Source organism: Crocodylus siamensis, chromosome 8 (genome assembly GCF_052110815.1).
Source record: "Crocodylus siamensis isolate JL-2025a chromosome 8, ASM5211081v1, whole genome shotgun sequence".
In the NCBI taxonomy this organism is placed as follows: Eukaryota; Metazoa; Chordata; order Crocodylia; family Crocodylidae; genus Crocodylus; species Crocodylus siamensis.
The window spans coordinates 9,522,136-9,539,292 of record NC_143402.1 but is presented as its reverse complement, the minus strand read 5'-3'; the positions used below and the strand labels follow the sequence as shown (position 1 = coordinate 9,539,292).

The 17,157-nt window shown below is 45.9% G+C and overlaps 1 protein-coding gene across 4 annotated transcripts in view; it reads left to right on the top strand.

The window, feature by feature from the left end:
• The window catches only part of TBC1D8B (TBC1 domain family member 8B), a 60,133-nt gene extending 43,365 nt beyond the window's left edge, over positions 1-16,768 (top strand). Inside the window, exons 14-21 of one of the 4 annotated variants that reach the window (XM_090061362.1) lie at positions 1,202-1,300; positions 2,460-2,528; positions 2,773-3,013; positions 4,027-4,092; positions 4,589-4,672; positions 6,253-6,306; positions 7,349-7,446; positions 8,060-16,768. In XM_090061362.1, coding sequence (XP_089917488.1) covers positions 1,202-1,300; positions 2,460-2,528; positions 2,773-3,013; positions 4,027-4,092; positions 4,589-4,672; positions 6,253-6,306; positions 7,349-7,446; positions 8,060-8,473 — 1,125 coding nt within the window. In that variant the 3' untranslated portion in view covers positions 8,474-16,768. Of the gene's footprint in view, positions 1-1,201; positions 1,301-2,459; positions 2,529-2,772; positions 3,014-4,026; positions 4,093-4,588; positions 4,673-6,252; positions 6,307-7,345; positions 7,447-8,059 lie in introns of all 4 variants that reach the window. The other 3 variants (XM_090061361.1, XM_090061364.1, XM_090061363.1) reach the window with 3 other exon arrangements.
• Positions 16,769-17,157: the final 389 nt, after the last annotated feature.

Genomic DNA, 17,157 nt, shown 5'->3' with positions numbered 1-17,157 from the left:
GCATGTCAGAATTCTGATACGGTTTTCATTGAAGTGACAGAGAGAGAGAGAGCTGTGTTTTCTCTTTCTCGCACTCTGGCCTGGTGGTGAGGGCACCAACCTGAGATGTGGTATACACCTAGGTTCAAATACCTTCTGTGCCCAATTCAGAATAGTAAGGTGTGTTTTGTCATCATCATTCTGACTCTGGACCTGGGTTACCCGTATCTGAGGCCTGTGCTGAGACTGCCGAAGTGTGCAATGAGAGCCTCTCTTCCCTTCCTAACCAGACTTCCCTGTTGTGATGCAATTCTTTTTCATGTGAAAAGGTTTGTTTTCATTTTGTTTAATGTGGAATGAATACAGATGTTGAAACATTGATGTTATTACAAAAGAGAACTGTCTTGCAGATGGCACCAGTTACTAACTGTGAGTAAGAGGCCAGTATTACACCTTGTGGTGGTGTTGCCTCACTCAGATTTGGTGAAGATTAAACGACACTGAATTCAAAGATGAAAATCTTAATGTGTGAATGATATTTGGTGCTATTCAGATCCTAAAATCCAGTGTCTGCGGGGTTTTCCTCCCCCATGTCTAACCCATCCAGGGTAGCCACTTCTGGTCCATAAGTAGAAAAGCCTGTAGTTTTTAGTACCTTTTATCTTAAGCTGAAGTTGTAAATTTGAAATCTGCTTTAGTTCAAGGAATTGCCTAATGGTATTGTCCCAGGAGCATGCCAGAGAGCTAGTTATGAATCACTCCCCTGCTTCTTCTTTGCTCCTGGAGAAAAGTGAACTACTAGCAGCTTTCATAGACATGCAGGTCTAGAAGGAACCTGAAAAGGTCATCTAGTTCAGTCCTCTGCACTAAAATAGGACAAGTATGTGTGGATCATGCTTGCTGGATCTTTGCCCAATTCAATGGCTCGCCACCTGTGGTCACTAAAGCTGTGGTGATAGGGTTGCAGGTAGTCCCGCCCAGCCCGGGTGTACAATGGAAGGGGCCACAGTGGCCTGCAAGAAACATTGAAGGTTGGTGATCTTGTTTGTCCTAAAAGTTTGGGAACCATTGGTCCAGACATCTGATACTAAAGCCCTTTTTAGCTGCCAGAAGGGTTTAGTGACACTGTGGATGACTCTGTCTGGAAAAAACTGATTTCATAGAATTTGTTTTTTGGGGTTTGTGTTTTTGTTTGTCTGTCCGTTCCCCCCCCAACCCGTAGAGATATGGTGATATTCGATATGAGGATGTCCAGAGCATGCGCAGCAGGAACAGGCTGTATGTAATCCAGACCCTTGAAGTTACTACAAAGCAGAATGTGGTGAGTGTCTTGGAAGGACTGAAGCCCTGGGCATTGCACAGCGGTTGATATTGTCTTTCCTTTGATAGGTTTCCTCCTCCTTGAGGGAAATGCAAGAGAATGAACAGTGACCCAGTGTGTTGCACCCTACAGGCTTAAATCCCCCTGGCCTGTCAGTAACTCAGTGTTTGCCCCGTGTTCTTTTGAATCTGAAAATCACAGTTTGACCTGCTGCTCTAGTTGCTGGGCAGCACCATCACCAACTGGCTTCAAAAGGGTTTAGCTTCTGTGATGCTTCACATGGATTGGATTAGGCTGACCTACGTTTCTGTGTGTCGCTGTTATATTGTTAATGCGTTTCCCTTAGAGACATGAGGCAATGTGAAAAGGCCTTAATGACACAGTAAAATGTTTCTTCACTTGATTCTGGAGCTGGGAAGCCAACTGAAATGCCACCAAAAAGATTTAACATGCTGGAACAAGATAAAAATAGCTTTTGAATGTGTTTATAGAATATGGGTGTCTGTAGTTGCAAAGTATCTCTTCTTTGGTTATAGCACAAGCTCCTGAAAATTCAGTCTCCCACCTGAAGGTTGTAGGCGGTTTCCTTTGTTTGCTGGCTTGTTTCAACGGCCAACATTCAAACCAGACAAATTAACAAGACTTCTGTCCATACTACAGTAAATAGTCACTCTGAAAACACTGTTACTGCAGCATTTAGTGCTGTGACCATGTGTGTTGTATTTCCTTTTGTAAGGTCAGGTATTCAGTGCCTGTGGACTCTGCTCTTGCAGCTGCCCTTGAGTTAGTGCACTGGAGTCCTTATTCCCTGCATTGGAAAATAAACTCTGTTTGTAAGGGCTGAACATGCCGTTTGTCACTTGCAAAGGAAGCTCACATTGGATGAGGGTAAAACATTTGGTATTTGAGAGCTATTGTCTTGGGTCTACAGCATAGGATAAACACCGGCATGGGATGTGGTGTGTGTTCATCCTCTGCTTTGGGGGGCTACATGTGATCCTTGATTTGTTTAGAAACAAGTTCCATACCCATTGCATAAGTATGTCTGCAGAAAATATGAAGCAAGATTCAAACCAGCCCTCTAATATGAACTGAAATCTCTCAGCCTTTGGATCAAAGTGGGGAAAGTTACTGTGTATTTTATTTGAATTTGTTTCAGCTGCGTGTCGTATCCCAGGATGTAAAATTCAGTCCTAGCGACCGGGAAGAGCTTTATGAATTATTCAAGGTAATGAGCTGCTTTTCTCTTCAAGGCCCTTGTTTGCAAAATTATCGGTATGTTATGGTGAATATATAATAGGGACATGCCACCATTTCAGCACACTTTAAACAAAGATTTGAATCCTGCCTTTGATATCAACTTTTAATCAACCCAGAATCTTAAAAACAAACAGACAAAAAAAACCCCTCCGCTCTTCCCTCCTGCAAACAAAAAGGTCTTTCTGTTCCTGCAATGCCTTTTTCTTTTGTAGAAAGAACATTTTCTGTCTTGCTACTGGAGTGTAAATAGCTCAGTCCTGAGACACCACGATCCCAGTCTGCCTTACCTGGAACAGTATCGGATCGATTGCCAGCAGTTCCGGGTTCTCTATCATCTTTTGAGCCCGTGGGCATATTGTGCAAACAAGGACTCTCTCGCATTGTGGACGTTCAGGCTGCTGGATGAGAACTCGGATTGCCTTATAAACTTCAAAGAATTTGTCTGCGTGCTCGGTATGAAAATATCAGGTTTAGGTTCTGAATTTACATGAGATTTCCATTCTTTTTGTCACCCATTAGTGTTAACAGTGTTTGGTATGCTGCAGAGAAGTAGATTAAAGACCTGTGTAGATTGAGCTACCTGGCTGCAGAGTTCACTTAGGAGTGGGGGTGAACAACCAGTGTCAGTCTGACTGGTAATGGTGAAAACTTACTATTTATTGCATGTCCTTGCTTTGCTCTGCAGAATAGTTTCTTGTAGTAGCCGCAGACTTTACGTACTGCTAATTTTTCTGAAATACTCATCAATTAACGCAATTTCCATGTCGGGGCTATATTAGTAGACTGTAAGATTGAACTCTCAGTTAGGAAACAACTTATTGTGTTGCATAAGCTATCTGGTTGATGATAAATGCTTCCTCAAACTATGTCATCACACAGAGAGGATGTGTCTTGCAGCTAAGTTACCGTTCCTGCTGGAACAATATTTTTTCTTGACTTAAAGTGAATGTAACTGGACAATTTTAATGTTATATTAATATGTTTTTTGCATCTCGTTCTAAATGGTGTTGTGCCCAAATCAAAAGTTGAAAGATAATACAGAGAAATGTCAGCACTGTATTTCTTGGAGGATACAGTTTTCACATAGCAAGTGTTTACACATGCATGTGGCCCTGCCTATAATTCCAGCTTCTTTGCCTGCAATTTTTCACCCCATATTGGGGTGAAAGGCATATTCTGACTAGCCAACTAAACATTTACCTGCTGTCTAGCTTTTTAGCAATGTTTGAAAATGAGCTGATTGAACTATATTACCATGTCTACGAAACCCTACTCACTTCATAGCATAGACAAACCCTGAGGTCAGCATGCTGTCATTCTTACATCTTTCTGCAGCTCGTCCCTGTGCCAGATAGCTGCATAATGCCCAGCTTTAGCCACCTCTGGCCATTCCTGCCTAGGTTCGTAGGGTTTTTCCAAAGCTTTGAACTAGTTAAATGAAGTGTCTTGCTCTTTTCCTTTGACAGATACTTTGTATAATGGAAGTTTCACGGACAAACTGAAGCTGCTTTTTAAGTTGCACATCCCTCCAGGTAAGTCAGTTGCTGTTGGTGTGTGTGGTCTTCTGGTTGTTGCTCTCTTCATCATCCTTTAACTTTCTAGCCCTACACATTGATTTCATGTCCCCCCTGCCCTTAGTATGGACCTCACAGTACAAACCTACAGCTGTACTATGAGTACCTGCTAGACACAGAGTGATTTATTCTCCTGGACCAGACCACTCCTACAGCATGTCTGCCTTATTCGCAAGGACGGACATATTATGTTGTCTGTGCTGTCAGCGTAGATTGTTTGTTGTCATCAATTCTGAGGACCGTTTGTCCAGCACTGGGAATCTGAACTGCTTGCTTAGGGCATGCATTCTCTATTCCTTCGTACTGTCTCTTTTCTTCTTCCTTTCTTTTCAGTTCATAGAGTACTGAGAAGCTTCAAGGGAGTTAGACGTTTCCTGGCTCTTTCTTAAAGGCTGATCATCTAAGCATGACAGTGTGCACTTAAAATTGGCTACATGAATTTTGTTTCTTGCAGCTTTTACTGAAGTGGAATCTCTAAGCCCTTCAAAAGGCACTGAACTTTCCAAAGAAGAGTTGATCCACTTCAGCCAGCTCACTGGTAAGCCCCAGCATCTTTCATACAGCCCACAGAATTAGTAGTGCGAGTCTGTTACTTATACTGTGGTAGATTTTAGCAGCTCTAATCAGTAATGGGCACAAATGCAGATGAAGAATGCTGGTATAAAATACAGGCACTGATGACATGAGGGCTAAATCATATCCTAGTTTCTTTAGAGCAGTTTCCTCTATCTTGATGCTTGGATTGCATCAGGCTGAAGGGCCAGTTGATGGCTAGATTCTGTGGCATACACTACCATAAGCAGCCTGGCTCAATTGTTTTATTTATTGTATTAAAGTAGCACATAGGAGCCTCAGTACTGAGCTGTTTTGATAGGTGTTGTACAAATGAAAAACAAAAGCCATTCCCTGCCCCTTGTGCTATCTGAGACAAGAGGCAGTCGAAATGGAGGAATACAGGTGGGGGGACATAAGGTATCAGGTCACAGCCTCAGTGCACCAGTTAAATGTGTTCTTATGTTTTAATTTGACTGTATTTTCCCTAATATTACATACCCCAAATAAGACACGCACCTTATTTGTGGAAAGGCAGAATAAAGAGAAAAATATTTTTCCAGAGTTTAGCTTTGTCCCTACTTTATGCAGCCATATCTTCAAATCACTTGCTTTCCCTTCCTTACTTAACCAAAAGCTGAAAGCTTAGCTTTTGAAGAAGACTGGTGTCCATGGGTGGATCTGCGATTTTGAAAAGAGCTAAAAATTCTGCAAGGAGAGGAGAGACCAGGAGTAGCTAGCAGACAGGAAAATTGCCAGTGGAACTTCAAGAGCATTACAAAGGAGAGACTACCATTAACACCTGTGGAGTGAAGAACAACAAGCCATTAAGTCAACTGATTCCCTCAGCTGCCTGAATAGCAATGCCACTGCTGCCAGCCGGCAGTTGGTTTTGGAGCAGGAATCAAAACAGGGTGCCTCTAATTGAGGCAGAAAAATGAGCTTTCCTGCTTAGGATGCATGTGCCGATTGTTGGGGAAAAAGGCACATGTGGTGTGTGAGAAAATACAGTCTCTAAGGGCTGACATTATACTTACCATTTTGCTCCAGGCATAAGCAAATGCTTCCTGTCCTAGGAGTATAATATCCAAATCCATACCCTTCCTGGCCTAGACTTCCGGGAGGTTTCAAAACCTTTGTCTTCCACTTCTGAAGTTGCACATCCTGAGATGGGCATCCAAATATGAGGGTCTCTAAAGAAGACTTCTGGGAAGTTCTTCTCATCTAAGGTCCTTCGTAAGCAAATGTTTAAGGGTAAAATTGACACCAGAAGTGCGATACCTACAGTAGTTGGGTACCACGTTCTACTGAGCACCGAATCTCTGGGGAGAATCTGTTTTACATTATGGCTTATCTTGCAACCTCTGGTTAGCTGTGCTGTCTGCGTGTTGACTTAGGAGGCAGAGAAATGTGTAGAGCTGCTTCTCTGTGGCAGTAGAGTTCAGTACAAAAGCAAGCATGTTTTTTAAGCGATGTGCATCCGGAGGAAGAGACTCTTGTTCAAGGAAAAAACAGCATGCACTTGATCTCTCAAAGAAACAAATATTTTTTTCTTTTCAAATGTAGTTTCCTCTCCTGTGGACAGTCAGGAAGCTGATGCCTTGAAGAGCCCAGAAAAAGGTAAAATAATCCTGATCAGTGAATCGAGACAGTTGTTAGCCTTGTATTGCATTTGAGGGAGAGGAATTAAAGCTGTTTGTGGTGAGGAAGTATATTTTCCTAACTTATTAGCAGCTTGGATGGCCCGTGCTACCATGTGTAATGCGGTGCTGTTTGTATTAGTGTAGTTGTATTTATTCAGTACAGAGCACTGTCGGAAATGTCTTGTAGTTATACATCTATTCAGCCCTCGGCCTCCCTGAGTCTGCTGTGTAGAAAGTAGTTGGAGGATACAAACTTATTTCAAATGGGCTGCTAGCATCTGCCTAATAGTAATGACTCCTGGTCATTACTGTCTGAGCAGGTCTAGGTTTGAACTGGTGCCCCAGGGGAGAAACCCCGGTGTTTAATATTGGATGAGCCATTGTCTTCTTCCAGACAACTCCCGATTAATTCACACTTTAGAGGAGTCGTTGTTTGTTGCTGGATTGATACAGGTTGTGTCTGGAGTAATTCTAAACTATATACATTTTTAAGCACCTGGGAGACATTGCACCTGGACTATTTGCAAAAATGCTGCCTATCTGCAGCACAGGACTAAAATGGGTACTTCTAACCTGAGGTCATTCAAGTTTAGGAGGAGAGTTGGATTTAAATCCTCAAATCTAAACCAGACCTTGTAGCTGGATCTCATGCTAAGTCAGCCTGTGGCCACGATTTTGTGTACAATTTCTCCTGAGATTTGCAAGAAGATAGTCTTGTGAAAAACTATTTTATGCTGAAATCTTATGAGAACACCTTTTAAGCCTGAACTCGAACCTTAATGCCAATTCAGCTTCTAACCTGGATCTTGGCATGAGACGTCTCTGTTGGTATAGTTGTTTACAGGAAACGTTGCGTGGTGATTGTTTCCTTCTTTTCCCAGATGATCATTGCACCCAAACAAAAAATGTAAACCAAGTATTTCAGAACGTCTGTTACTTAATATAAGATATTTCCCTTGGGGGTCTGGGATTGTGGCAGAGATCCAGCGCTTCTGATGTGTTCTTTTGTCCTCAAGCAGGTAAAGGGAAGGTTGATATTCAGGCTTATCTGAAGCAGTGGCAAGATGAGCTTCTTAAAAAAGAAGAAAATATCAAGGATTTGCCTAGAATGAACCAGGTGAACCATAATTTAATGGCTTTCAGTGTGCCAGTCGAAATGATCGTGGCTGTGTCCCCTTTAGATGACTTGGATTCAATGCAGATTAAATCCAGTCAACTTATATTTAATTCAAGTGAGTTTAATTCAGTTGGAATCATTATATTCCACTGTTTGGAGATCCTTTGACTTCCAGACATGATGCCACCCATTTGGCTGTTTCCAAGCTTATCATCCAGGTTTTACAGGTAACAATTTCAGAGAGGTCTAAGGGACTTTAAACCTGATCGACACCTATTATTATTTAAAATAGTGCATAGGAGCCTGAGTCCTGGACCCAAACCCCCGTTGTTCCAAAAAGGAAACTCTGGCATTTAATTGGCTTGACACTGCAGCAGGATCTGGGCATATTTCTCTTTTGCTCTATAGTTATAATCAAGATCCATTCTCCTTCCTACATAAGGCAATGAGCTTAGGCAAGCTGTGACAGGGAAATGGCTATTGTGCCGTTAGAGGGAAAATTAGGTTGTGTTCTTTATGCCCTTCTCAGTTAAAGCAGGTTGAGAGAGAAGCTTGTCGGTAAGAGAGCTGCTGTTGATGTTCTTTGAATAATCTCCTCATTGTCTCTCCCCAGTCACAGTTCATTCAGTTCTCAAAGACTCTGTACAACTTGTTCCATGGGGACCCCGAGGAGGAGTTGTTGTATCGGGCTATAGCAGTTGTAACCAGCCTCCTGCTGAAGATGGAAGAGGTTGGGAGAAGGCTGCAGAGTTCCACGTCACCAGGCAAAAGTCCGGCTGTGGCAGTGGCATCGACTGCTGAGGACCAAAAGAAACTGCAGGAGGAGAATGCACCACAGCAGCCTGAAAGCAGTAAAATGCAGGGTCCTCCCAGTGAAGACCATGAATGGTCTTTTGCTTTTGAGCAGATCCTGGCATCCTTGCTAAATGAACCGGCCTTGGTGAGATTTTTTGAGAAACCCAGTGACATAAAAGCTAAAGTAGAAACTGCTAAAACTTCCCAACTGAAAGCAAGAAGCAGACTGTAACTTCCCTCCCATCTCTGCACCCTGTATTAACACACAGCGCTTACAAAAGGAGGGCTTTACTATAGGAACTGAGCCTGGAGTTTACCTTGTGAGTGGGGCTTGAGGGTTTAGCTGGACCCACCACAGAATAGTATGCTTTTTTGATGACAGTAAATTTAGTTTGAAGCACAATTGCTTCTTCACACTATTCACAGATTCACTGCACAAAGGACTGAAACAAGAGTGGCATTTTTTACCCCATTCAAGATATGCAATATTTTTAAACTTCTAAATGTTTAAAACATAGAGGGCATGTTGGCAACACTTTCTGTGTATCAGCTCTTACTGGTTACACTCCCTTGGACATGCTGCTCATCCTCAGAGTGATGAACGTAAGGATTTCTGCCATCTTCCATTAGAATGAATAGTGCTATCAAAATATTTCAATTTCTGGCTGGTCTGATTTCCAGGAAGCCATTTTTGAAGCTGTATGTAGACCTCTATCAATTCGGGATAGAAACCTCAGCCCTACTGATAGGAAATTGTGGTCTAGTAGCCTTTGTGGCCACCAGATCATGGTGATAGAGAAGAATGCCACGTCACTTTAGTGTTAATCTTTTTCTTGTTAGATTTCACTAGCTTAAAATGAAGAGTGGGTTTTAGAAATGGGCCTTTGTGTAGCATCCAGATTAGAATCCCAGTTTACCTAATGGTATCATTTCTGAACTGGATCCTTACAGCCCTGATGTTTGTGAATCCCGTGAATGTGCTGAACCTCCCCCTTTCTCCCCCAGTCCCACTCCAGGGTTTTCCTCCATCATCCCAGAGGAGAGTGTGACCACTGCCTGGTGGCATCCTCTCCTTGCAGAGCAGAGCTGGTCACTGGTAATCTTTTGGTTCCTCTGCTTCACAGTGTGAAGGCCGGGATGGGTCATCAAAAGCTTTAATCTCCTGTGAATTGGGCCCTAGTTTACTTGCTAGAGGCTCAAGGACCCCACCAAACAATGGCTGCTCTTTTTGCTGTGTGAGGCATATGAGATGATGTAAAGGGAGGCCTGTTTGCTCATCTGAAGGGCGCTGGAGACATGCAGGATCGTTTTCAAGGCCCCAAAATAGCAAGCTCCTAATAAGCTGATCTGTGACTGCTGAACCAGGTTACTGGCAGATTGCAGTGGACTCTGTTTTGTTAACTGTTATCGGCGCCTACAGCTTGTAACTATCTGCCTTTTTTTTAGTGAACTTTCTTTTTGGATTATTGCCACTGTACATTTTTGTATCAGTCGACAGAGACAGCAACAGCAAAATCCTTCTGAGTCCCTCTGAAGTGGGACTTTTAATACATGTCGGCAGGGGGAAAAAGCAGCTTAGCTGGAATCCTCAACAATGGACCATCTTTATTGTAAGGATCCACTGAGGTATGCTCTGTGGGCGTGAGCATTATGTAGCTTGTATTTAAAGTGGCTTTGACAGAGGCGGGGGAGAACACCTTGTATTTATACATAAACTTGAGAACAGTGAACTGTTTAAAATGCATATTCCTAAAGCCTGCATGACAATTTCTCGCTGCAAAGCAACACTATTTTTATATGGTGTAAGGAGGTAGGGCAGGGTGTTGTAGCACTATTAGATGTCTTTCTGTGATGCTTAAATAGAGTAGGACCATCGCTGCTTTTTTTCTGATCTGGCAGGATGACAAGGAAATTCCACCACTACTTGCCATGTGAAAGCGACTGTCTCCTCTAAAGAAATTAGCCAGCAGGTATTCTCCAGGTCATAAGCAATGAGTGTGTGTATCCATTCTTTCCTAATCTCAGGAATTAATAAGAACTCAAAACTCCAGTGAGCAAGTATTAATTACGGACAATTATATAATACATAGAGTTCAGCTCTTGAGCAGCTTTCTTTAGAAACTTTCATAAAATAGATTGATATTATATAGCCTTGATTTGTATCTTGCAGGTTGAAGTATAAGCTGCATATAGCCTTTCCCATGTATTTTGTAAGGCAAAGTCAGGCAGCAGAGAATTGGATTGTATTTACTAGAAGTTTTTCACAATGCTTTCTGTAAGAGTTTAGAAAACAAAGCCAATCATTTTGATCTTGCCAGACAAACCTTTACTCAAGTGTGTAATTCTTAGGCACACAACTTTTCACATGAAATGGATTTTGCAGGATCTGACCCTATATTTTTAATTTCCAAAGACATTTCGCAGCAGGCAGTGTTTGCTGAGCCAGCTTAGAAGTTGAAAGGTTTCTTGAATTTTTAGTATTAGATCAAATTTTGTGGTGAGGAAACAACCAAGTTGTTCTCACCGATCATTATATGCAGGTTCCAATATATGCATGGAGAAGGTACTAAGGAAACCTGTGAAGTACGGTAGTCTCATGATATTAAATGGGTCCGTGACATAAGATAGGCACTTTTAAAAATGTCACATCGTGCAATTTCTGTTACTGTTGTTCAAAGATAAGATATAGAGACATTTATTAAAGATATATATGGAAAGTCTGTATCTGTGTCTATAACACAGCTATATATTTATATGCAGAATGATCAGCAAATTCTTAAAATGGATTTAAAAGCGAGTATATCAGAAGTACAGTCCTCTGTTTATTTTTGTATTCTCCTGGGGCCTTTTGTCTGTCTTTAGTTCCTCTTATTTATTAAAGGTTTTTGGCCATTGAAAATATTTCTATTTTAATAATTCCACGATAAGCCCCTAGCTTAGTCCCGTAGGAAACAGCTGTAACGTTCTGTGCCAGACGAGCCGTGGGCAGCGGTGGTTCCCAGGTCTGTGGCAGGTCACGTTCAGTTGGGAAAGCTTGGAAGAAATGATGTTGCAACAGATGGGAGAGTCATGCAGTTGCTTAAGCAGAGTAGACCTGTTAAACTTGGTTCTCGGAAGCCGTGGATCAGATTCTTATCCCTGTTACACCAGCTTTTAGCTCTGCTCTGGTAGACACTTATCTGCAGCGACTGAATTCCCTGGAGAGTTGAAGGAAACATGCATGTTTCTTAGGGTTGTGCCCTTAGTTTGCTTTGACTGACTGATGTCCAGGGGATGCTCTTGCTTTGTACGGGACAGCATCTGGCCCTGTGCGTCTCCACCTGCCCTGGTGGAGGGAGCCTGGCCAACAAAAGCAATATAAGCATAGTTGGTGGAGTGGAAGCTTTTCTTCCATGGAGCATCTGCTGGGAAGCTGCCTGGTCTAGTAACTAGACCCAGGGTGACCAAGCTTCTCAGACACCCTCCTTTGAAGTTGCGCAGCAGATGTAGCAGACAGGTGGGTCTGCTCCTTAGAGCGTTGCCTCTAAAATCCTCCCTGATGATGCAGAAACGAGCCTAGTCTGCTGTCCCAGCCCTTGTGAGGGACTGACTGCATCTCTTTGTCAAAGTCCAGTTGTCTCGTGTAGAAGGGCAGGGGCTTTGGCAGTGCCAGAGTCCCTGACCTGGGATTATTAGAGGAAACTTCCCTCTGGAATTTCACCTAATTTTCCTGAGCCAACAAGTTCAGTGCGATTTGTGCACTGGACAGGGCCCTTCGTTAGGTGCAGGGCAAAATGTCTTCAAGGTCTATCAGTGAGCACTGCGTGTCCCTGGTAGCTTTCCCCTGGAAGGGGAGGACATGCTGCTTGAACAGCAGAGAACAAGGGAGCTGGGAGGAGGCTTTCAAATAAAGGAGCACTGGGAGGATGCTGTCAGCTGTCTGTCTCTTGCCAAGATGTAGGGAAATGGGTGGTTTTTTGTATGAAAGGGACACCGAACTGGAGAGTTCAGCAGAGACGTGGCCTGGTCGGACTCATGGTTCGTTGTTCAGGCCGTTGTGAAGTAGAACCAGGCGCTGTGAAACTGCGAGCATGATTTTGAAGGCAGCGTAAGGAGAGGCTCGTCCCTCCATGGCCTGACCTGCTGTCAGTATGATCTGAGCAGCCCTTCCTCATGCGCTGGGCAACGTACTTTGAAGCCATTACCATGGTGGTTGTCACATAAAATAACTTTCTAAAACTGGGACCAGAATAGCCAAACGTGCTAACCTAAGGGACTGGCTAACGCAGGGGTAGTGTGTCCCCTTGCCCTCCCATGTGTGCGACCTGGAAAGATGCGTTGTGGGACGCTTGGATAGACTTCGGAAGCTATAAGAGCGGCAAAGGGAAGCAGACAGCTAACCGTAACAGGAGCGTTGCTAGGCTGGAGCCACAAAATCAGTCTGGGAGTTAATATTACCCCATCATTTCTTGGTGTGTGCAAAAGACTGAGGGGAAAGCAGAACTTAGGTTGCTTTAAGACTGCGTATTTCCAACTTGCAGGGGATTGTTATAGTGCAAAGCCGAATGTTTCCAAGAAGTTAGGGATAGCTTCGACTTTTTAGAGGCCACAGAAGAGAGCCTCCGAGTTTCACGCTACTCTGCTCTTAGAGGAAAAACAGTAACTTTTACTGTTCCATGACTAGATGCAGCTCCTGAGCGTGGTTGGTACGGTTGGCCAACATTGCGTGTTGTAGCTACATCATTAAAAGTTCATCACCCTGTTGTACTAAACAAAATACTGCAATGTAATTGTGGTGATTAGGATTTTAAAAATGCAGAACTAACAGCCTTGTTCCAGTTTGTTTGCAGAGAAATAAAAAGTATCTTGTCCTTTTTTTGCTACCGTTCTGTCATCAAGAACGTGTTGTACGTGTGTGTGCGCCGGCACACTGGCCTGTTGTGCGCTGTGCTGTAACCAGCAGAGGCTCTGTAAATCTGATGGGACATCCAATAAACTTGTTTCACAGAAAGTCTATGTTGGAAACCTTATTTTACTTCCTCGCGTGGCCTTAAAGAAATCTTCAGGTTTGCCGTGGGTTTGACCAGTCTGTTTTTTGCAGTGTTAGGGATGTTGGAGATGCTAGGATTAAGATATTGGGACCTGATAAGGGTGGAGGTGGGGTATAGGTAACTTGCCTCTTTAGGAGACTTGCCTCTTTTCCCCATTTAAAGCCAAATCCTTCTCTCTTAGGCAGGTTTGTCTCCCTCCCAGTCAGACAATATCCTCCTTTCTGCCAGCTGCTCCTGACCTAGCTCTATTGCCTTCTGCCAGGAAATCCCAGCTTGTCTTGCATGTTATCCCCGCTGCTGCTCCTACGGGTGTATGTATAGATGTAAAGATGCCATAAGCCTCTGAATCCACGTTCCTACATGTTTAAGGACCTCATCTACAACCCTGGAGAAGAATTGGGCCGGACCCAAGCTACGGAGTAAAGAACACCAGCACGTGTAAGAGGTCTTAAAAGTATACTTTTATTTTTCTTCCAAAATACTATGTACAATCTGTTTAAAGCTTGTCAAGATGCAACAGCTACCATCCAATGGAGCTGCCCAGGGACGCATATTCGAGACAAGAATAAAATCTGTCCTGGGTTCGTCTTCATAAGACACTTCCTTTTTTCCATTACAAAATACTTTTAAGAATAGGAACATTTATAAATTCATCTCTATTTGACATCATATAAAATAGAACTAATATTCATATTCAATTCTAGGCTTTTTACATGGAATATGTTACAATATGTACAGTGACATTTCACTACGTTTGTCAAACCGGCCTACTTTTTAAAACTTTTTTTTTACCTTCCAGGCTATAGCTTATATGTACAAATATGCTAAAAGTGCAAGACTTAGATTAAAGCTGCCTGTGTTTGCCGAGGTTGGGGATTGCTTGGCCTGTCGGACATGTGCCCTGGAAAGCCTCGCACTGCACCCCTTCTGCTGTAAGCGTCTCAGCTCATCTGGAGCCAGCTCCCTCGGTCGGGCGTAGTCAGTAGCGATCCCACAGGCTGAGCCAGTGCTGAGCCCCAGCCGGCGGGGAGAACGTGTTTGCCGCCACAAGCATCTTCTGAGTGTCCAACCCCAGCTACACTCGCTTCCTAACACTTTACAGAAATACTGGGTGTAGCTACCAGAGGTAATGAATCCAAATGACCCTGAAGAGAGTGGCTCTTTATTCATGTAATTTTGTTTTTTGAGAGAGAGAAGGGTGGGGGACAGGACCTTAGGCCACATCCCAGGGTCCTGATTTATCACGTGCCCAGACCCAGCACCCTGGGAGTCAGCGGGAGACTGCTTGAGTAAGGAACCATGCAGTAACTGAGTAAAACCTGAGAAGGGACCACAAGGACCGGCCCTCCGGTGATTGTCTGAAAGCGCTGGCTCCTACGGGCGAGGCATTTGCTGCCTGTGCCTCCCTCCGAAGCCAGAGTTGTCTGGTTGCTGGGTGTTTGACTGAGGGCGCTACCACGCAATGGCACGAAGCTGAAGGGTGCTTGTTCTTCCATAATAAAGTGCATGTCTTCAGTGAGGCCAATCCAAAAAAGGGGCTGTGGTTTCCCTTCTCCAGCAACCCTCATTCTAGGACCGCCATTCCCTGCCGCTTTCCCTGCACCCTTGCACTGCCTCAACACAGGCAGCTCCATCGACACCCCCATCCACTACAGCTGCACCCAGCGGCAGGGGACGCAGCACACAGCTGTGATGCCAGCCTTGGGTGCACAGTTCTCCCAAGCAGTGCTCAAAAAACAGGCAGCTGTCTTTACTTTGTCCAGCTATTCTGCAAATGCCTCAACTGAAGACAGCCAGAGCCCTCTTTGTGCTCCTTTTCTACTCACTGTAAAGCTAGAAGTGCCTCGCCATGGCCATGGCGGCTGCTGCAGGGGGCTTGAGCCAGGCCAGAGACAAGATCCTCCCCGCAGCCACCAGGGTGTAAAGTTAGAAGGCGGGTGTCTCTTCCTAAGAGGAGAGTCTGCACAATGCCTTTGCCTTCCCCTTATTCTGCTAAAACAAGGCTGTGTTTGTGGGGGGGAGAATGCAAAGCAAAGGGACAAAGCATGTGCAGAAGAAAGTGGAGGAAGGGGATTTGGCCGTGGCAGATGATCCCCTGATCCTCCAGGCACCCCCCCGAGGGCTGCAGGACATGGGAGCCCATCTTGGCACAAGCCTGTTGCAGCAGCACGCTACTTGGTTCAAGCCTAGATAGGACTGAAAAGCAGCTCCGTGGGGGTCCAGCTCTGGCAGGGTGCTGGCGGGAGGAAGAAGAGGGGGAAGTTACAAGTGGAAATGGGGAGGGGCGGACTGGAGAAGGGGGAGTTCCCAGTGCCCAGTTCATGACTCACTCATTTCAGGAAGGGGAAAAAAGGAGGAAAGCCCAGGCCCCGGGACCACTGCTGTAGTGCTGCACAGCACGCCCTGCACCCCCTGTTGTGCTAAGGCAGGTGTGCTCTGGTTCCCCACAGCTGACAGGCATGCCAGGCGCACGCTGCCCCAGCGGCCAAGACAAACCCACTGCTGGAACAGGCACCTAAGGCCTCATGCCCTACCCCAGCGAATGGCAAAATGGGGGGACGGGGAGACTAGGGTTTGCTCTGATGTGCACAGGGTGGAAAACCTGTGCTGCTGCCGTTCCCAGACAAGGCCCCTCATGCTGCCGTCCTCCGGAGCGACGGGGGCAGGAGCAGGAGGTGAGGACTGCCCCAGCCATAGGAGCAAGGGGCTGCGCTGGTGACTTTCACCCCGAGCCAGTGACAGCAGCAGCACAGGGGTGACACACACAAACCACTTCTTCTTTTCCCTCTGCGCGTTCCCTTTCTACCCTCTGTGGTTACTGAGCACTAGCAGCGCCCCAGGCAAATGCCTCCATGGGGGTGGAGACAAAGCCAGCGGATCGCACCTAGGACCACGAGGCAGCAGCGACAGCATGGCCTAAGCTGCTTTTCCTGCACGGCACGTGATGGCCTCAGTGTAACCACCAGCAGAAGGGGTCAGCAGCTCGGTGGCGGGGAGAGGGGGCAGTTTGCACACCAGGAGTTAGCCCTGTTCAGGTATGAGGCCAAAAGCAGGTGGTTGCTTGTGGCCGCGGACAGTCTCTGTCCGGCACCAAAGAGAGCGCAACGTGGCACTAACCTGAACACCCGGCCCCCGCCCCACCCCACCTCCTCCCAGCCTCGTCCCTCCACCGTGGCACAAGCCGTGCACTGGTAACACATGCGTGTGCGAGCTAGTCAGCAAGCTTCACGCCGCAGTGCCAGCCTGGCCAGCAGGTGCGACGGGGCTAGAGGACTACATTAGCAGCAGTGCGCACGTGCACTCGCCCCCTCTCAATATAATGAAAGGCTTTGTCTGTCGGGCTGGCTGTAACACTTTTGCCCGACGTGTAGGGTTGGACTCAAACTGCGGGGGGGGAGTGGGGTCAGCCCTGAAGCAGGTAGAGGGGGAGGGGGGTTGGGGGGGGTGGAAGTGAGAGGTCGGACCCAAACTGGCGGGGGAGGGGTAGGACCCAAACTGAGCGGGGGTGGGGGGATTGGAGGAATGTCAGCTTTGGGAGGAGAGAACAGGGTCAGACCTGGAGTTGTGGCGGGGGGGGGGACTGGGGGTTGGATCCAAAGGTGGGGGACGGGACCCAAATCAGGGAGACATGAAGTGGAGCAGGGTCAGACCCAAACTGGGTATGGGGGGAGGGAGGTTCTGACCCAAAGGTGGGGGGGGAAGGGGGGTTGGAGCTGAAGTGGGGGTGGGGTGAAGTGGGGTCAGACCTGAAGCCGGGGGGGGGGGGGGGGGGGGGCGGGGGTTTGGACCTGAAGGGGCTTGGGTGGGCACAGGGGTGGTGTAGCCAGATGCGGGGCTCCGTCCCTGCCAGACCCCTGCCCCCCCCCACGTCCTCCGTCATTCTTGA